Source organism: Halichoerus grypus, chromosome 2, assembly GCF_964656455.1.
Source record: "Halichoerus grypus chromosome 2, mHalGry1.hap1.1, whole genome shotgun sequence".
In the NCBI taxonomy this organism is placed as follows: Eukaryota; Metazoa; Chordata; class Mammalia; order Carnivora; family Phocidae; genus Halichoerus; species Halichoerus grypus.
The window spans coordinates 204,825,942-204,846,597 of NC_135713.1; the positions used below are offsets into that span (position 1 = coordinate 204,825,942).

The window sequence follows — 20,656 nt, forward strand, 5'->3', positions numbered from 1 at the left end:
AGTGACGTTCCCCGGGAAACGCTTATCGTATGAAAATCCTCCAAAAAGGGAAGTGCTTTGTTCTGTAGTTAGACACACGAAACTTCCTTTTGGGGACGGGGTGACTGCTGTAGACAGGGAATGAACGCATCTCGAGCGTTTATGGAGCGTCTACTATACGCTGCGCACGTGATCCTCGGCCTTGTGTCTAGCCCTTGGAGTCACTCTGTGAGGGAGTTGAGATCATTCAGCTGTTACAGGAGCTGACCCCTGAGTTCAGAGAGGTTAGGTAACCTGCTCAAGGTCACACAGCTGTCCGGTGGGGGCCGGATTTGAATCCAGGACCTCTGACTCTGAGATCCTCGCTCTTCCCAATCTCTGAGTAATGTGGAGAGTCACCCGCCCGGGACTTGAGACGTCAAGGGCGTCTTCAGCTGTTCTTTGTCTCCGGAGAAAGTAGCTGCAGGTGATGCTTGGTCTTCAGCAAGCAGAGCATGGGTTGGAGAGAAGTTTCTGACAGCAGGGGTCCAGGAGAACTTGGACTCTGCTTTTTTTTTTTTTTAAGATTTTATTTATTTACTTGAGAGAGAGAGCACAGAGGGAGAGGGAGAAGCAGACTTCCCGCTGAGCAGGGAGCCCGAAGCGGGACTCGATCCCAGGACCCTGGGATCATGACCTGAGCCGAAGGCAGATGCTTAACCCACTGAGCCACCCAGGTGCGGACTCTCCTTTTGTGATGGACTAAAAACCATTTTCCCTCAGTGATGCATTACTTTCCTTGGGCTGCCATAAAAAAGGACCACGAACTGGATGGTTTAAAACAATAAAAATGATTTCCTCTCTTGGTTCTGGGGGCTGAAGTCTGAAAGTCAGGTTTCAGCAAGGCCTTGTTCCTTCCGAAGCCTCTAGGGGAGGATCCTTCCCTGCCTCTTCCAGTTCCTGGTGGCTCAGGTGGCCCCTGGCTTGTGGACGCGTCCCTGCAGTCTGTCTCCGCCGTCCCGTGGCGGCCGTCCCCAGCGCGTCTTCACGTGGCCTTCTCATAAGGACACCAGGAACGGAACTGAGGCCCAACCTGATTCAGCATGACCTCATCTCAACTAATTACATTTGCAAAGACCCTATTTCCAAATAAGGTCACATTTTTTTGTGGTTCTGGGTACATGTGAATCTGGAGGGAGGGGAACTCTACTCAGCCCAGCACAGGGATGGAGCTCTGGGTATGTGGCCCATGCCAGGCAGTGCCAGGCTCCATCCAAAAGCATGTTCCTGTCCTTGAGGACTCAGGACTCCGCTGGGGGTTTCTTTCCTTTCCTTTTTTTTTTTTAAAGATTTTATTTTTGGGGTGCCTGGGTGGCTCAGTCAGTTAAGCATCTGCCTTTGGCTCGGGTCATGATCCTGGGGTCCTGGGATCGAGCCCTGCATCGGACTCCTTGCTCAGCAGGGAGCCTGCTTCTCCGTCTCCCTCTGCCCCTGCTCGTGTATTCTCTCTCTCTCTCTTGCACCCTCTCAAATAAATAAAATCTTAAAAAAAAAATTTTTTTTTTAAATAATCTCTACACCCAGCATAAGGCTCACACCTACAACCCCAAGATCAAGAGTCACATGCTTCACAGACTGAGCCAGCCAGGTGCCCCAGGACTCCACTGGGGGTTTCAAGCCGCCCACTCACAAGCACATCCCAGCACGTAGGGGGACTCGGAGAAGTGATCTTGCTCCCAAACGGTGGATGGAGCAGAGCCTCGAGGGAGAGGCACCTTCAGGAAGGCTTGAAGTGGGGTCCCTTCCAAAGTCTCCAGGGACCTGGCAGGACCCCCCACTCATCCCTGACAAGGGTTGTTTGTGCTCTGGGGTCTCTGGTTAGAAGTTGGGAGGGGTACCGTGTCCTTCCCTGCCCGGGAGCACCCCCTGTGCTCCTCGGCTGCCCATGCTCAGCACCATCCCTGACCTAGCAGCCACGAGCTTCTGGCCTTCTGCACGGTGGCCACCTCCTGTGGTCAGCGGAATGTTGCTTCCAGGCAGAGGAGTGTCCATCCAGCTCCAGAACGCTCGCTCGGAACTGACTGCAGAGCCCCACAGACGTCAGGGGCATCCTCCACGGGTACATATCACCCCCAAGGGTGAAGTCTCGTTCTTGAGGAGGAAGTTATCTGCGAGGTCACAGCAGCCTGTGGCCCTCACAGACCACAGTGTGTTAACAGAGCAGCGGCATGTCCCTGGTTTTCACTTTTCGTGGAGGAGGTGAGTGGGGGCAGATATGTCTACAAAGGCTCCTTCGGGGGCGATAATGAGGAGAGGTAGAGAAGCGGTGCCGGGCTGGCCCAAACCCCTTTGGCTGCAGCTTCAGCCTCACCACAAGGCTGACAGTGGTGGCCTGCCTGTGCAGGCCTCCATTTTTAAAGAGGAGGATGCGGAGGCACAGAGAGGCTAAGTGACTTGCCTGGGGTCACACTGCTCCTAAGAGGCAAATCTTCAGCTCTTCTGTTTTACTGTAAACTGGAGAGATGCTGACCGCTCTCTTCCCCACGGCCTTCCTCGGCCATCTGAAGGCCAAGGAGAGCTCTCCCTACTTCCTCCTGTCTGAGGACTTTCTGAGCAAAAGAAGCATCATCTTGAGTCCTCTCCTTATTTGTAGTCTCGTAGAACACTGCTGTGGCTGAATTGTGCCCTCCAAAAAGATACGTCGACATCTGGATCCCCGGTGCCTATGAACCTGATCTTACTTGGAAGTGGGCCTTGGCCGATGTGATCAAATTAAAATGAGGTCATACTGGATCAGGGGGGCCCTCATCCAGTGACGGGGTTCCTGTAAAACGAGGGAATTTGGTCACACACAGAAGGCCAAGTGATGGCAGAGGCAGAGGCTGGGTGATGCGCCCCACTAGCCACGGCTAGCCCCACCCGAAGCTGGGGAGAGTCTTCCTCTCTCCCTTCGTCCCAGAAGGAACCCACCCTGCTGACATCTTGATTTCGGACTCCTGGCCTCCAGGACTGCGAGGGAATAAATGTGTGGTAGTGTGTTACCGTGGCCAAGGCATGCCGCCTTCCGTTAGGTTTTTGTTTGATTTTGAGAGGGTTGATGGGATTGTGTGTGGTGTGTGTGTGTGTGTGTATGGACATGCATGTGTGTGTGTGTCTGTCGAGGGCTCGTGTGCCCCTTCCTGCCACCTTCTTCCTTCTGTGGCCACCCCACGCCATGTCTGCCTTGCCCCCCTGTCTCCCACACCCTCTGTGGATGGGGCCGCCGCTCGTCCTCTCCTCGAGGAAGGCAGCGGTGGGAGGGGAGGGCGGCCTGAGGGGGCAGGCAGCCGTCACCATTGTCCTCTGGAGGACAGATCACCCGAGAGGAGTCCTCCCTCCTGTACTTCCCATTTTGTGTGGCAAAAAAGTCTCCATCTTTATAAAGGGATAGATGGAGCTTAAACAAGGTGCGCAGAGCCAGAGGGCGAAGTGTCAATCGAACAGAATTAACGTGTTGGAAAGAGTAGGCAACTTCTGGAGAAAGCCCACGCACCGGCAGAGTGGGGTCCATCTCCACACAGGCCTTCGCAAGGAGATAAATCCCGCATATGATGTCTCATAAACTTCTCTGAGAGTTGAGTAGTAATCAACACCAGGAAATAATTTCTCCAAAAATAAAGGCAATGCGAGTATTGGTGGTGGGTGGAGGGCTGTGATGTTTGTGGCAATAAATGCGTTTAAGATCCTGGGAAGAATTCAGGCTCAGGAGCCCAGGAATAATTTACTAGAGGCTTAATAGTTGGCAAGTCCCCAGGCTGCTTTGGGTGGAATTTATTTTGGCACGATGTAGCCCCTCTGGGAGGAAACGGAGAAACAGGCTCAGGGCAGCCGGCCATGCCCAGGAAAGGCCTCCTTCGCCTGGGGGTCCCGGGCCCGATCCTGCCCCGGCTCTCCAATAGAATCTCTCTGCCTGCTTTAGCTTCAGTCGCTGCCCCTCAGCACGTGGGGCACGTGGGGATGAGTGTGCAGACATGCCTGGGACACGCGCATGTGCGTGTGCAGTAGGTGGTTAGAGAGCCCCTCCAACGGGGGGCGGGGGCACACGCCTCCACCTCCAGGCCCAGCGCTGTCCATCGCTGGGTCTCGGTTCGTGGCAGGGCGGTGTCCGGGCACCTGGAACGCTCACACCGGCTGCCCTTGCTTGTCTCTCCCAGGAAGGCCCCCGAGGTGGGCTGTGCGGGCTCACCCCTGGCTTCTCTCACTAGGTTTCCCCCTGGGGCCGGCCTCATGGAGCGGATCCAGGCCATCGCCCAGAACGTGTCCGACATCGCCGTGAAGGTGGACCAGATCCTGCGCCACAGTCTGCTCCTGCACAGCAAGGGTGGGGCCCAGGGCGCCCTCTGCCCCCAGGAGGCCAGTGTACTGGGTGGCCCTGACAGCTCCCCACGGCAGCGCTTCCAGCTCCGGCCTCAGGCTCTGAGTGGGGTGACTTGGGGTTCACCCCACTGTGACCTGGTGTGAGAACAGAGGTCCTGGAGTCCCCGGGGGGCCCCCTTCATTTTTCTTGATGTGGGGAGCAGCAGGCTGGGGGCCCCCCTAAGAGGGTTATATTTGGGTGGGTGCATGAGGTCTGCCTATCCAGACGCGGGTCCATAGCCATTCAAGCTGGCTCCTCACTGGTTCCAAAGCCCATATAGAGGGCGAGGGCCTGTGGCAGAGGGGGAAACCCAGGCTTGGGGACCCCCTGGCGGGTGGCTTTTTCGGTGAGAAAACTCAGGGGAGGGAGGGAGGGCGGGGTGTGCTCCCGAGCTAACCCCTCCCCCGCAGACCAGGCCTTCCTCACACTTCATGGGGCTCCTCCCTAGACCCGGGCCCTCAGCAAGCTGACCTTCTCCCCCTGCAGTGTCTGAAGGCCGGCGGGACCAGTGTGAGGCACCCAGTGACCCCAAGTTCCCTGACTGCTCAGGGAAGGTGGAGGTGAGGCCCGGGGCTGAGGATGGGGGTAGAGGTGACCGGGGGAGGGGCAGGCTCCTCTTTGGGGACCCTGCCCCCACACTAGCTCTGAGATTCTGCTCCTGGCAGGGATGTCTGCTGGTGAGGACTTCTCCGCCCAGCCCCCAGCCCCTGACCCTGGTACCAGCTGGCAGAGGCCAGCCTCAGGGAGACGGCCTCTCTGCTTGGGCCGTCTGCCTGGCCCACCAACCCACATTGCCTAGGATGATCACGTTTCAGGGTTTTCAGTACTTTCTTAGAGCAGACAAACTGTTAATAACACCTCCAGCAGCCTGCATCCCAAAAAATTCAGACACACACTGGATCTCTTGAGTGGGCCTGTCTCCCCATCCCTCCCCATCCTTGCAACCAGCTGGACTGAGAAAGCCCCCCGGCCCCTCCTCTGGGGACTCACTTCCAGGGGCCCATGGCTGCATGAAGTCTGTCCCTCTGGGAGTGCAGGCCACGCCATAAAAGCTGGCTCCTCTCTGGTTCTGAACTCCCTAAGAGTGTGGAGCAGCGGCCCTGTGTGCCCCTTCCTTGGTGATATGTGGGGATCACTGTGGGTGGGGCCTACTCTGGCTCCAGCCCTTGTGTTCTTGGAGGCTGCTCCTGACCTTGGCCTCAACCGGATCCTGCTCCCGGTGGAGACCAGCCAGGCCCCAAGCTGCTTCATCTCCCACTGTTTGCCCCAGAGCTTTCCCTGAGTGTGTCGTGACTTGGCCTTATTCTGCCGGGGTCCTACTCTTTCTGGGCCTGGTGGACAGTGGTCCTGCTCAGCCCTTCCCGAGGTTCTCAGTGGCCAGGACAGAAGGCTGGGTCATGGGGCTCTGGTCTAGCCTCTCTCTGCTCCTGGCCTTTGCTGCATCTCTAAGTGTGTGCCCCAGAGGTCCTGTCCTGAGGGACCTCGGGTCCCCAAGGACATGCCTGCAAAGAGCCTGCCAAGGGTATGGGTGGGGCTGGTGCCAGCACCCTGGCCTAGGCTGGCCCTCTCCACAGTGGATGCGTGCCCGCTGGACCTCGGACCCCTGCTATGCCTTCTTCGGGGTGGATGGCACCGAGTGTTCCTTCCTCATCTACCTCAGTGAGGTTGAGTGGTTCTGTCCCCCGTTGCCCTGGAGGAACCAGACGGCCGCCCAGATGGCCCCCAAGCCCCTCCCCAAAGTCCAGGTAGGCCCGGGAAGTGGGTGGGTCCATGAAGGGCTGGTGGACAGGTCAACTGGCCTCCTCGGGTGGGGCATCCTTAAGGGACAGCAGGAGGAGCCCTTTGCCCCTGGTAAAATGAGGCCAGCCCGCTGTGCCTCGTGGGGGGCGCGTCCCAGCCTGCCAGCCTTCTGGGGATGCTGCAAAGCTTGGCCTACTTGAGGGGCAAGCTGGGGCCCTGGAGGCACCCCCTAAATGGACTAGAATAATAGTAACAATAGCTGTCGCTCCTGGAAGGCTTCCAGATACTTTATTTGTACTTAAACCTCCCAGCAGTCCCTTTTGCGACCACACTGAACAGATGGCAAGTCTGAGGTCTAGGGAGCGCGGTTAATTTGTTCAAGGCATCCAGTTACTGCAGCTCCACTGAAAGGGGGCCCGGCCTCCCTGCCGCCCGAGCACCAGCTCTGACCACCACCCTCCCTGCCTCGGTGTAGCTGCCAGACTCCTGGGGACTGCCATCGCTGACCACCCCCCAAAGGGCTTGGGACAGAAGGATGACCAGAGCTGGGCTGGGACAGACCAGCTTGGCTGGGGGTTAGTGTTGGTGGGTGAGAGCAGGGCTCCCCGACGGTGGGGGCCAGTGGGCCTTTATAAATGGCAGGAGAAGTTAGAGTAGGCCCCAGCCTCCCAGGGAGGGTGCCAGGCCCTGTTCCCAGGGCAGCAGGTGATGGTGGTGGCACGGCTGTGGGGCTGAGGGCCAGAGAACCCAGGTCTGGGCCCCCCTCCAGGCAGTTTTCCGGAGCAACCTGTCCCACCTCCTGGAGCTGATGGGCAGTGGGAAGGAGTCTCTAATCTTCATGAAGAAACGGACCAAGCGGCTCACGGCCCAGTGGGCACTGGCTGCCCAGCGGCTGGCACGGAAGCTGGGAAGCGTCTGGAGGGACCAGAAGCAGGTACTGCTTCTCTGTGCATTCAGGGCGCTGCGCTCAGAGAGCTTAGGAAATGAGCTCAGGGCCCCAGGCCTTCAAGTGGGCACCAGGTCTGCCCTTAGAAAGGTTTTATTGAGTTTATTTGAATTTCAGCTGGCGTGAGGGAGGCAGAGTCAGGATAGATGCATGTGGTGGCCCCTGGCCCTTTTTACGTTTGGAGTAGAATGACAAACCCTCCCCTCCACCATATAGGGGTTCTGTTCTGTAGACATCTCGTTCTTTTCAGGCAGAAAGGTCATGGCATTTGCCTGGAATATTGGGAATAATATAGCCTGTTTTGGGGAGGTTTGTAGGTCCATCCATCCATCCACCCATCCATCTACCCATACATCCACCCATTCATCCACCCATCCATCCACCCATCTCTCCATCCACATTTATCCATCCAATAAATATTTATCTGACTCTCACATCACCCTGTTTATTTCTTTCAGAGTCCCTATCATTTCATGAAATTATCTCTTGTCTGTGTTTACTGTTGTCTACCTCTTCCATCTGGAACGTAAGCACCTTGAGGGCAGGATGTGACCATCTTGTTCACTTTGATCCTCAGTGCCCAGTGTGGTCACTCTGCCTCTTGGTCCCCTTGCTGGTGCCAGAAAGCACCTGCCCAGGCACAGCCTGGGGACAGTGGCTGCTGCTGGTCGGGTCCCCCTGGGGGCGGCAGGGCAATGCTGCTCCTCCTCCACGCTGACTCTGTGTCCTCCCCAGATCCTTGTTCACATCGGCTTCCTGACGGAGGAGTCTGGTGATGTGTTCAGCCCGAGGGTGCTAAAGGGCGGGCCTCTGGGTGAGATGGTGCAGTGGGCAGACATCTTGGCCACTCTCTACGTCCTGGGCCATGGCCTGCGGATCACAGTGTCCCTGAAGGAGCTGCAGAGGTGAGTGCTGGGGGAGGGGAGGAGAGGAAGGGGAACCTGTCCCCCAGGAGCCCCTGCTCCAGCTGCCGGTCCCTGGGAGGCTTCCTGGTATACTGTGGATAGTGACCCTCCTCATTGCCTCCTCTTCCTCCATGTTGATGCCTGGTCATGTTTGGGATGCACCAAGGAAGCATATTTGCATAGTGCTGTTCAAAGGTCCTTTTCTCCATCTTGGGCTAATAGGTGCCCCAGTGTTCGCACTCAGGGGCTGACAAATACTGGCTTGTGGAATTGAGCCAGGTCCTCTCTGACGGCATCCTCTCTACCTGTCTTTGGTGGGCGTGGTGTGGCCTTGGGGTTTTTCTTTTGGAATTGGGCTCCTTCCTAGACCTATTCTGGGAGCTGGTAAGACCTGGAGGGTGGTGAGGTGAGCCTGTGATGCCTGTCCCTTCCCCAGTGCTTGCCTTTCCAGAGTCCCCCTGATGTTCTTGGAGGTGGGAGATGGTGATAAGAGGGGGGAGGATTATGTGTGTGTGTGTGTTTGTGTGTGTGTGTGGACCTGCATTCAAGTCTGGTTAGGTTTAACTGCTGTATTTGTGGGATATAGAAGTACAGACCATTTTCCTTCATTTATTTATTGATGTTTATTATATGATATTCAATACACACAAGAATGTCTGTAACATGATATTAGGAAGTGCAAGAATAGGGTGTTCTCCCATAATTCTGTCGTCCAATTTAAAGAAAGAATATTCCCAGGACTCTTGTGCCCACCTGGTGTCCTCTCATCAATCCCTCTGCCTCCCCCTAGAGGAAACTTGCACCTTGGATTTTGTGTTTATTATTTCTTTGCTTTTAAATAAGAAATTGTTGTCTGTGTGTGTGTATGTGTGTGTGTTTTACATACTCAGGTATCCATAAACAGTATAGGGTTTAGTTTTATTTTGGTTTGCTTTGAGCTTTGTATAAATGGCATCTGCTGTATGTAATGTTCGAGACATGCTGTCTTCACCCATTATTATGTTTCAAAGATTCATTCTTGTTGTTCCATGAAACTCTATTTTATTCATGTTCACTGCTGTATGAGATTTCATTATGTGGATGGTCTGTCATTTTTCAGTTTTTCCTGACTGTGGACAGTTTCCCCCTACTTTTGTAAGTTATTCTGAATGATGCTGTGGTAGACATGTGGGCAGAGACTGAGTGTCTCTTCAGTATAGACTCAGGTGCACAATTGCTGGGACTAATGGTGTGTGAAAATTCAGCTTTATAATATAATGCTAATTGTCTTCCTAAGTGATGGCACCAATTTAGCCTCACTACTTGGAGGTTCCCAGTGGTCATGTTGTCACCCACATGTAGGGTTATTACACTTCCTAATTGAGGATGTCTAGTGGTGTCATGATATCTTGTTATGTTCTTAACTTGCATTTCCCTGACAGCTAATGAGGCTGAGCATTCTGTCATATGCTTGTCCTTCTTTCCTCTTGATGAAATGCCCTTTCATGTCATTTGCCCACCTTTCTGCTGGGTTGTTTATGTTTTCCTTATTGAGTTGTAGGTGTTCTTTATGTATGATGGATATAAATCCCATTCAACTTATTATATCTGTTGAAAAATCTCCTAATTTGTGGCTTGTCTTTGTAATTTCTTTCTTTTTCTTTCTTTATTTTCTTTCTTTCTTTCTTTTTCTCTTTCTTTCTTTCTCTCTCTCTCTCTCCCCATCCCTCCCTCCCCCTCCTTCCCTCCCTCCTTCCCTCCCTCCCTTCCTTCCTTCCTTCCTTCCTTCCTTCCTTCCTTCCTTCCTTCCTTCCTCCCAAGGAACAGAAGGCCTTAATTTAATGTAATCAAAGTCATTGATCTTTTTCTTTTTCTTTATGGTTAGGGGTTTGTGCTTTGTGGTTTTCTATTCCTCTTTCTTATAGGGCATGACTAAGGAAGGCCCCAGAGGTGTTGCCTACAAATCGACTTTTCTTCATCAGTCCATTAACTTATTCTGAGGATGGTTTTCAAGCTAAAATGTGATTCTTGTCAGAGCCTGCCCATCATCTTGATGGTCTATTGGTTCTAGATGTCTCTCTCTGATCAGCATTTTGTCCTGGCCATGAACGCTGATGCTCTTTAGCACAGAAGTGTTGGAGAGAGGAGGATGCTGATGGGGACAAAGCCATTGACAGTCTTAGGTCAGTGTGGTCTTGGGCAGCTATTCAGCCTCTGCAGTTTTCACCTGCAACTTGGAGTCTGCCAGTAACTCGAGTAGTGCTTCTCATGAGCTCAATCGGAGGGCAGTACTAGGACTAGCTGTATTGCATAGGGGGAGGCCACTAAATGACCTCGTGGTTTGAAGGTTTTTATTCCCGTGGCTTGCAATTCACACCACTGGAGTAATTCTTTTAGGCTGATGCACTACTCCAGTAGGCCTAGGAAAGTTGAAAAGTGTCTTCAGAGAGGGACAGTATATATAGAGGATCCACTTTGAAGGGGGAGAAGGTGACAAGGACTAATGAGGGGACTGCACGATTGTGGCAATGTTGGGAAGCACAATCCCAGGTTGGGGGCAGCAGGTTCTGGGGAAGAGGTGAAATCTGGGAATAGCATTCCCCCCACTCCCAAATCTGGCTGAATATCCCCTGAGTGGGAAGGAACTGGGCAGGGAGCTGTCCCCGTGTGCTGGTGCTGAACCTGTCGATGAGCTGCTCAGCGCTGGGAGAGGGAACCAGCATGGTCCCTCACTCTGGCTTTCACCCTGGTGGCATTTTGTCATCAGACCAAGCTGTTCACATTGTGCAGGCCACTTCAGAGCTGAGTGTGCCCACTTGCCACCCGCAAGCACACCCTGCTGCTCACCCCCTGCTCCCTCTGAACAGAGGACCCCAATGCATCAGCACTGAAACAGAATGCTGCTAATGTTTGCAAATAATGAAAAGAAGCATCTTTGCTTGGCCTTGAAGCTTCCTACAGGAAAGTCAAGTAGGGTGGGGGTGAGGAGGAGGAAAGAGAAAAGGGACCCAGTGTCTGGGAAGTCAAAGAAGTCTCGGGCAGTTTGTGGATGGTGTGGTCAGGGGCTGTGGGTAGCCATGAGCCAGACCTGTCTAGGGCAGAGCAGCAAGCAAGGGTCTGGGGGCCCTTGTCCCCTAGGTCACGAGAGCCCCCAAGATGCAGTGGGAAGACCCCTGGGGGTGAGGGCTGTCTGGACTACTCATCCCAGGCTCTGCCACACACAGAGTCCCCTGTGAGTGTGGAGCATCCTGTCAGCATTGCTGATCCCTTGACCTGCCTCAAGGTTAGATGAATTCATGTTTATCAAATGGCATTCAGCTTGATTCCTCCCTTCTGGCCGTGTATCTTCTGGGGCCAGAGAGGGGAGAACTTCCTTCCTTTACTGCTGCCTGAGGGAAGGCTTCGCCCATTTGTGACAGCCCAACAACCACACTGAGGGAACCATCCCTCTGTGAGAGAGCAGGTACTCAACAAGTCTCCTTAAGCGATGGGAACTTCACTTCCTCCTCTGGCCACTTCCAGGGCGTGGCACTGAGCCTGTGTTTATTGAGGCTGCCGTTGCTCGTAAGGGGGCCAGAGCAGTGAAGATGGGGGTCACTGCACCCACGAGGTCTTGAAGGTGAGGCCCTAGTGTAAAGTACCAAGATCTGAAATACCTCCTGCTGCTTTTCTTTAACTACGCACACGTACCCACGTATACACGCATGGGCACATGCGTGCATACCCCAGTGTACAACCACATATGCACACCCATGCATATGTGCACAGCTCATGCCTGCGCACACACATGCGCATCCCTCTGTGTAGGCCCATATCACCACACATAGGCCCACACACACCCCTGTGCACAACATGCACACTGCACATGCATGCACAGGTGTGTGCACACACACACAGTCACACACCCCACAGAGACTCCATATCTTCCCGCCACCCCATCACTTCATGCCAAGCTCGTGTGGGTCTGAAATTCCCAGAAGTAGGGGCTCCGGGGAGAGGTTACCTCATCTCCGATTTGCAGTTTGTTACATGGGCAGGCCCAGGGCTGTGCCCGGGCAGCTCTGTCCTTGGTCCCCAGTGGGGTGTAGGTGTGGGTGAATGCTCTTGCTCAGACAGGGCAGAGTTGTTGTAAACAGCCCAGACACCTCAGGGAACAGCCTCATGAAGGGGCTTTCTAAATCTGTTATCAGAAACAACTTCAAGACAACTAAAAGAATAAAAACAGAAAAAAAGAAAACCACCTTCCCCAGGAGATGTAGTATAGTTATGTCTACAAAATTAACAGCATCCGCTGTGGTTGGAATACGTTTCAGGTGGGGATTCTTACCCCTTCCCCGACCCCTCCAGCTGCAGAGCAGCCTTAGAAAATATACCAACATTTGGGCCCCACTCTTGGTGTCTCTATTTCATTGGTCTGGAGTGGGGGCCCAAGTATCAAGTTCTCAAAGATCCCCAGGTGCTCTAATGAGCAGTGAAGGTTGACAAGTGGAAAATTTGGGGCTGTGGCTTTTCTAAGCCTCCCCTGGGATCCCCCACCCCCAGCGTCTGGGCTGCTGTGGGGTTGGGGACATAGGCCTTCATGGCTTGTTCACAAGAGCTGTCCTCTGTGTCCCCAGTACAGGTCCTGAGGGCAGGATTAGGGCCTGGGGTTCAGGCTCAGGTCCCTAGAAGACTAGTAGGAAGCATGTGTGGATTCCTCCCAAGCCCACATTTGCATACCTGAAAGCCCCCACGATACCCTTGGTTGCAGGGGGTAGGCTGAGGAGGCACCCCTTGGAAGTGGCCCAGATAGTGGGGCCTCTCATGCCTCACCCCGGGCATCAGGTGGGAACTTGCTGACCTAGAATGTACTTTGTTCCATGCCCTTTCTTGGCTGTACTTCTCCCCTGTGACAGATGTAGGCCAGGGCTGTGAGCTCCTCAAGCTCCTTCTGCTGGGACCACCCCAACACTACCTAAAAAAAGCAGGCCTTTCCTTCCAGCAGAGATTTCAACGCAGATGTGTATCAGTTACCTAGGGCTGCTGTAACAAAGCACCACACACTGGGTGCTTAGACAACAGAAATGTGTTGTCTCACAATCTGGGGGCCAGAGGTCCAAGATCAAGGTGTCAGCAGGGTTGTGCCTCCTGAGGCTGTGAGGGAGAATCTGTCAGGGACTCTTCCCTGGCTTCTGGTGGTTTGCTGGTGATCTTTGGCGTTCACTGGCTTGTGAAGCGTCATCCCGATCTCTGCCTTTATCTTCACGTGGCCTTCTGTCTGTGTGTGTGTATATCCAACTCTCCCCCTCCTATGAGAATGCCGGTCATATTGGATCAGGACACATCCTAATGACCTTATTTCAGTTTGATTACCTCTTTAACGGCTCTGTCTCTAGATAAAGCCACATTCTGAGATACTAGGGGTTAGGACTCCAACATGAATTCTGGGGGGACACGATGCAACTCATAAAAGATGGTAACCTTCTGAACCTGCAAAGGGGTCACGGGCAGAGATCCCATTGAACACACTCATGGCGTTGCTGTGGGCTCTGCAGGAGGAAGAGAATCATCCGGGAGCCTCACCTCCCAGACTTAGGGAGCTGTTCCATGCGGGCAGCACCAGGTTAACTGGAAGGTAAGTCAATGAGATGTGAAGGCGAGCCCAATTCGGAGTCACAGCGTGGCTTCTGTGACACTGGTCTGGCTAAATGACCTGTTCAGGGGAAGGCAGCGGGACAGAGATGCTGCCGCTCGGATGTGTGCTGTGATTTGTCACAGATGTTCACGGCAGATGTCTTGGCCACTGACTAAGCAACAAGTCTGGACAGATGAGCCACTTTTCTTTGTTCCTCGTGTTTTGGTGTTTTAATTAACAAGCTCACTGGAGTGATGTTTGGGGCAATGCACGGAGTCCACGTCTGGCTTTGCGGCAGGATGTTTCCAGGGCGAGAACAATACGCTCAGTGACAGGACTGCAGGGGGGCGGGGCTGCAGGGGGCGTGGGAAGGGGAGGCGGGGCCAGAACCCCTGTGGGCTGCACGCCTACTCGGTCCTGGTGAATGTCCATCCACAGTGGGCATTTTAAATTAAGCCTTTCTCTTCCTGCCTGGCCAGAATCTGTGGTGCTCATTAATTTTATTTGCATAATTTCAAGCACCATTAATAGTACATGGCATGAGGAAAAATTACTGAGCTCTTCCTCCATCCATGAGTGAAATTGGGTTTAGTAGAAAATTAGTTGACTTAACTGGCAAATGATGAAAGCTTGAGAGGAGAATGTTTAAATAGGAGGACGAGGAGGGAAGACTTTTGGCCATCAGCTCGGGCGACCTGGTAGAAATCAGTCTTCTGGTCTTTTGATTTGATCAGTGTTGTTGTTTGTCCCAGGGAAATACTGGGGAGGGTCCCTGGAGAATGAGGGAGGCAGGGACCACATCCCTGTCCTTGCGCGCAGCCCAACCCTCTGAGAGCCAGGCGGGCAGGCCTCACGGTGCCACTGGCTTGGACTGGCTCGGACTGGCCTGAACCAGGGCAAGCTAGCCGGCTCAAAGCAGCCACCGGTGGATGGCAGACGGCGGTGCCGTTCTCTGAGACCAGCACCCAGGGAAGACCTGGAATTCGTGTGTTCAGACAGCCGCCGAATTAGCTGGTGAGGGGTCCGCTGCTCAGAATGGAGACAGCGCGTTGGCAGGTGGCGTCATTGAACACAAGTGTCATTAATTTGCCAAGCGATGGGAAGGCCTGAGAGCAAAGCCTTAAGGAAGGGCAACAGCGAAAGGCCTCTTGGAGAAAGAGGTGCCAGCAGAGGAGACTGGGGAGTGGCCAGGAGGGCTTGGAGCCAGGGGCACCGATGGAGAAGATGCTTCTAGAAGGAGGGTGTGGCCAGTGAGGTCAGTTGCTCACCAGAAGTAAGAAGGGGACTGAAAATTGCCCAGCGAATTTGGCCACGTGGAAGTCATTGTTGACCCTAGAAAGACCCATCTTGGTTGAGTTGCGGGGACACACGCCAGAGGTGGGTGGGTTGTCGGCTGAGGGGAAGGCTGGTGAGATAGCAGCAAGGGCGATGGGAGGCCTCGGCCTCTTTGGGGAGCCCGGCTGTGAGGGGAGCAGAGCCCCGGAGGCAGGCGACGGCAGAAGCGCAGGGAGGGGCGTGAGTTTCCTGGGGCTGCCAAATCGAGGTGCGCGAAGTCGGGTGGTTTATTGCCTCAGGGCTGTGGACGCCAGACGCCTGCCTTGCTGCGCGGGTGGGCTGGCTGCTCCGGCTGTGAGGGCACCCTGCGGGCACCAAGCCTCTCCTAGCTTCTGGTGGCCATGGTGGCTCCTCCTGTGCCTTCACACCGCCTGCCCCCCGTGTGTCTGTCTCTGTGTCCAATTCCCCTCTCATAGGGACACCCCCATACTGGATTAGGACCCACCCTAAATGACCTCATCCTAACCTCACCATCTGCAAAGACCTTCTTTCCAAAGGAGGTCACACTCCCAGGTGCTGGGGTTAGGACTTCAGCATCTTTGGGGGAACACAGTTCACCCCATAGCAGAAGGCATGCTTGTTTACCTTTCAAGGTGGGAGAGTGCAGGCATTTTACATGCTCGTGCCAAGGAGCCCGAGAAGGGAGCAGCTGAAGATATGGGGGGGGGATAGCGGCCCCAGAGGACAGCCCCAGGAGGATGGGGGAGAGAGCCCCATGGGGCAGGGGTGCCCAGCATCTGCAGGGAGTGAGGTGGAGGATGGGGAGCATGAGGACAGTGGACAAGACAGACACACCCCAGGGCTCCACCCAGATTTGTAGTGTGTTATCCCTGGGGGGAAAAAAGATTTGAACCAAATAATGGCAAAATGTTAAGACTTGACAAGGCTGGGAAGTGGGAATGCAGGGTATTTATTATATCATTGTATTATTTCCTATAATTTTCTGGATGCTTGAAACATTTTATAACATATAAAGTACATAGATGAGAAAAAGGGAGGACCAGCCCATCTAGCATGTTTGGCACTTTACAGACTCCTGTAAACATTGGCTGTTTCTCCACATTCCAGCCACACATTCCAACAGTGGCATGAGAGGCAAATGCTTAATTTATGCTAAAAAAACTCTGTTCCCTCTCCTTTGTCCTTTTCCTTCCTTGGATTCCAAGGAGGCATTTTAATCTCCTGTGTAGTGGGATTGGGGTCTGCGCGGCTGAACGCCATGGAAGGTGGGGAACCTCTGCTGTGGGGCCCTGAGCCACGCTGGCCCCCGCCCTTCATCCCCCCTCAGAGTCCAGGAGAGACGTGTCCTTGCTAGGGTGCCCCCTCGCCTCCCACTCCTTGTGGCACTGAGCCACAGGGAATGGGAATCTGTTTCTTACAAGTCTGACCAAGCCTTGACGTTGGCCAAAAAACATGACTGCACCGATGCAGTGGCCGAGTCACCTTTCCCAGCTCTGACCTGGTCCACACCAGGGCCAGAGGGCTGCAGAGGGAGAGACATTTAAAGGAGACCCGGGGGTGTGGGGGGGGGGGAGGACTGCGGGGAATGAGGTAAGAAATGAGGTGCAGGCTGTCTTCTGAGGCTCTTGAGGGAAGGGTAGCGAGGCGGGATTTGTTTCTGGGAGGAAGCATGAGCCTCTCTTCAAGGCCTGGGGGCTATGGGTTCTCACAAAGGGAGGTGGGGTCCAGTGTTCTCTCCCCACCAAGTACAGAGAAAGGGGAGATCTTGTCAGGCAGCAGCTGGAGAACAGGTAGGTGGACAGTGGGACGGGCTTTCTGGAGCCTGAAGTCCCCCCTAGAATGGGCAAAGCCCCGCTGCTCAGCCCCAGATGGACTGGCCTGGGGTTTGTTTATTCCCGGGGAAGCTGGCAGAAGCATAGGGTGGTACACATGAGCCCCAGGGCTCCTTCCAGCCTTCTCTGAACTCCTAAAGGGGCTTTGGTGAAAGGGAGGCCTTTTCCTGGGAGCCAGACCCGTCTTTCCTCAGCTTTCCCCCTGTGGACCCCAGGTCCCCCGAAGTACGCGTCCAGCATCCCAGGGCTGCGTCTCTCCTTCAACCCACGTCTCCCACAGCGGGGAGTGATGAGGCAGCACCTCCGGGCCGGCCTGGGCATCGGGAGCCATCAGCTATCTCGATTATAACCTGCACGCTCCTGCTACCTTTAAGGCATAGCTTAGATGAGAAAAGCTTGCTTTGCGCTCAGCCTTCACTGGACATTCGTTATGTGAATTGGGGCCTGTCTGCAAGGAAGGAGGCAGGGAACAGCCAAAGGGATGTGTTCCTATTCCTCTGACCACATCCTCGTGGCGCTGGGAGCTGGAGGGAGTCTGTGCTTTCATCTAGCTCTCCCGGGAGCCACGGCCCTATTCTTAGCCCTGAGTTTGCATCGTAGGAAGGAATGCTGGGGAAGAAAGTGTCAGCTTTGGACACTGGTCCCAGTGCAGGCTGCGTAGGGTGGGAGGGATGCTGCTCCCTGTGTTTCCCTTTTCGAAGCCTCCGGCCCTTGCTTCTTGTTGCCCTTTGACTAAGGTGCACATTCTGGCTGCCTGGGTGCTCGAGAGCGAGGGTGCATCCTGGGCAAGAGAAGAAAATACTGCAGGACAATAGAACTCCTTTCTCTTTGGTGATCCTGGCTTCCCTTCCAGAGCAGTTCCTTAGATGCCCAGTTAAGTCTCTGGGGCCCTTTCTTTCTGCCCCCTTTGACCTTGGGTAGAGGCAGTGGCCTGCTCCAGAAACAGGCCACGGGAGAGAGACGGGGGCAATTTCACAGTGCTCAGGAAACGGGTGCTGGATGGGGTCAGAGGGATAACAGGCCAAAAAGTCCTGGGCTGCCCCCGCCAGTGTGCTCCCGGCAATGAGATGGGTCTAGAAAAGCAGAAGTTCCCTGCGTGCACTTAGCACCTGGAGCCAAGCATCTCTGAGCACTTTGTGAGAATCCTGTTTAATTAGGTCCTTCCCACACAGAGAAGAGAGGGAGGAAGAGAGAGAATAATTTGTTCCAGAATTTGAGCATTACCTGGAGAGATTATTTCCAGCCACAGACCAAAGGCACAGGGAGAAATAAAACCAGAGAATTTTTAGCCTGGAAGGGACCGTGGAGATCCGTCCGAGCATCATATTATGGGAGTGGAGGCGGACGCCAGAACAATCTGACGTCTGGGCAAGGCCACCCAGCAAGTCTGTTCTGGAGCCCAGGAGTGATTTTCATTGTGCCAGAACTCAGCATTTTGATTCCCAGCTGAGGATTTTTTTTTTTTTTAAGATTTATTTATTTATCTTAGAGAGAGAGCAGGGGGAGGGGCAGAGGGAGAGAGAATCTCCAGCAGACTCCCCACTGAGTGCAGAGCCCATTGCAGGGCTCCATCCCATGACCCTGAGATCATGACCTGAGCCGAAATCAAGAGTCGGACATTCAACCCACTGAGCCACCCAGGTGCCCTGAGGATTTTTTTTTTAATTGATCATAGACTGTTGTTTTCCCTGCCTCCTTGTCCCATCTACCCATCCTACCTTTTGATCTTTTAGCAAAGAGTAACTGAGTCTCCCCTTCTCTGGATATGTGCTGTGCCCCTACGTTATGGCCCGCTGGGAGTCCAGGGGTGCTAGAGAAGATGGGGACACGGCATATCCTTCTGGGGCTGGATGCAGGCCCCTGCGTGTGAACAGTTTGGCTTTTTAAAACATTTATAGTCAAATACACATAACCAGATTTACTCTCCTGACCATTTTTAAGTGTACGGTTCAGTGGTATTAAGTACATTCACGAGGTTATACAACCATCACTCTGCCATCCCTCTCCAGGACGTTCTCATCCTCCCAGACTGGAACTCTGTCCCCATTAAACACTGACTCCCCATTGCTCCCCGCCACAGGGTGGCTCTTACAGGTGCATTAATTTGGGTTGAGTGTGGGGGCCCCACGATAGCCAGGCGAGCTGTAGAAAAGCACGGTTTCCGGAGGTCACCCCTTTCCCCCACCCCTTTCGTCCTGAATTCAGGCTCCCATGCAGGGGGCCTGGGGACATTTAGAGATACATTCCGGCCACCCAGCTTGGCAATTCCATGTAGACTCCCCCGTCCTTCCCAAGCGTGGTGTAGGGTAGCGGGCGGCGCTGGGTGGATGAGTGGGAGGCCCCTGCCCTGGGAGCTGCTGTCTCTCCCTACCAGACTCACCCACCCTGTGGCCCCACGGTGCGCTGGGGCTGGGGAGGCTCCGCGATGTCCCCTCTCCCCCTGACACAGCCCTGGGCGAGGAGTCCGAAGGGGAATGAGGAACTTGGCAGTGGAAAGAAGAAACCGTCTAGACAGGGGCCTTTCGAGGCGTCAGCATGGAAGGTGGATGTGTACAGCGGCGGCTCCGTGGGCACCTTTGGCTGAAGGTTGTCTGGAGACGGCGTTTTTCAGCTCATGTCACTGCTCTGACCAACCACTTAGCGTAAAATTGCCTGTAAAAGCGACCTGAAATTACAAGCGATGGAAGCACAGCCCCTTCCCCGTGGCCGCCCCTCTCCGCTGTCCTCCGGGTGGGCCCCGAGACCCTGTGACCAGAGGGATGAGGCAGCTGCAGACACTTCTCTCCACTGAAGTCGCTTTAAATGGAAAACCCTTGTTTTCTAGGGCTGGGAACCCCGGGCGGCCCCTTGTTAACTCCCCCTGGGAGGGGTACCCACAGTTTTTGGGCCAGTTTCTGTCTCCTCCTCTCCTTCCTGCGGGATGGCTTTGTAGGGCACACGGGGCCACTGGTGTCCCTGTCCCGAGGTTTCCAGGAGACCCCCCCTCCACCCCCGCGAAGAGCCAAGAGCCGAGACACCCATCAGCCTTGAGCATCCCCCACCCGCCATCTCTCTCCGGATATGCTTTCCTTGGCCACATCTTCAGCCTTTAAAGCAGTTCTGCCTAAGGGGGTTCACCTGATTCACTGGTTTGCTCATTCGTTCCTGAACACAGCAGGTGCGTGTTGGTCCAGGTCCTGTCCTGGCTCTGGGCTTTCAAAGATGCCCTGGCCCCTGTCCTCATGGGCCCCGTGGTGAGGAGGTGACTGGACGGTGCAGGGGAGGGGTTGTGGCAAGCGGTGGGGGAGCACAGGGGCTGTGCATCTCTCTGCCCAGGGGTCTGAGGAGGGCTTCCTGGAGGAGGAGGAGGCAAGGACCAGGAGGTGAGAAGTCTTCTGGGAGGGATTAGAACCAGGTTTACATTGTGGAAAATCTCTCTAGAAAAGAGACAAGACTGGAGGGGCACAGAGCAGAGAGGATATTATCTCAAGATTCAAGGTGAGAAACGACAGGGCCTTAAGTGGGGGGGGGGTGCGCAGGTGGTGTCTGGGGGTCAGGAAGGAGTGACCGGGCCCAGAAGTTCAGAAGGCAGAACGTATGACGAGAGGAAATGATAATTAGTGGGACTTTCACTCGCCTCACCTCAGTCGATCCTACCAGGAACCCTGTGACGGAGTCATTTTTATTTGTTGCTGAGAAGAAAGATGAAACTCCAGGAGGTTTATGAGTCCTCCTAACCCCGGGGAACTGGGACTGGAGCCCAATCTCTGCTGGCAGCCGGGGCTCGGATTTCGGGGATGGCACTGAGGTCCCGCCATCCGCCGTCCTACTGTCTGCCACCTGGCCGGCCCGGGGAGGCAGGAGAGCTTAGCAGGCAGCAACGTGGGCTCCGGAGCCCAACTGCCTGGGTTCCAGTCCCAGCTCCACGGCTTCCTGGCTGTGCAATCCTGGGTAAATTGCCAACCCTCCCTGTTTCCTCATCTCTAAAGAGGAGAGCAGGATAAGAATGGG

The 20,656-nt window shown here is 54.6% G+C and overlaps 1 protein-coding gene across 2 annotated transcripts in view; it reads left to right on the top strand.

The window, feature by feature from the left end:
• MGAT5B (alpha-1,6-mannosylglycoprotein 6-beta-N-acetylglucosaminyltransferase B) overlaps positions 1 to 20,656 on the top strand; it is a 68,169-nt gene that overhangs the window by 22,279 nt on the left and 25,234 nt on the right. For both annotated transcript variants that reach the window (XM_078066155.1, XM_078066154.1), the window contains exons 4-8: positions 4,203 to 4,318; positions 4,841 to 4,914; positions 5,929 to 6,099; positions 6,864 to 7,028; positions 7,776 to 7,945. In XM_078066155.1, the coding sequence (XP_077922281.1) occupies positions 4,203 to 4,318; positions 4,841 to 4,914; positions 5,929 to 6,099; positions 6,864 to 7,028; positions 7,776 to 7,945 (696 nt within the window). The remainder of the gene's footprint in view (positions 1 to 4,202; positions 4,319 to 4,840; positions 4,915 to 5,928; positions 6,100 to 6,863; positions 7,029 to 7,775; positions 7,946 to 20,656) is intronic.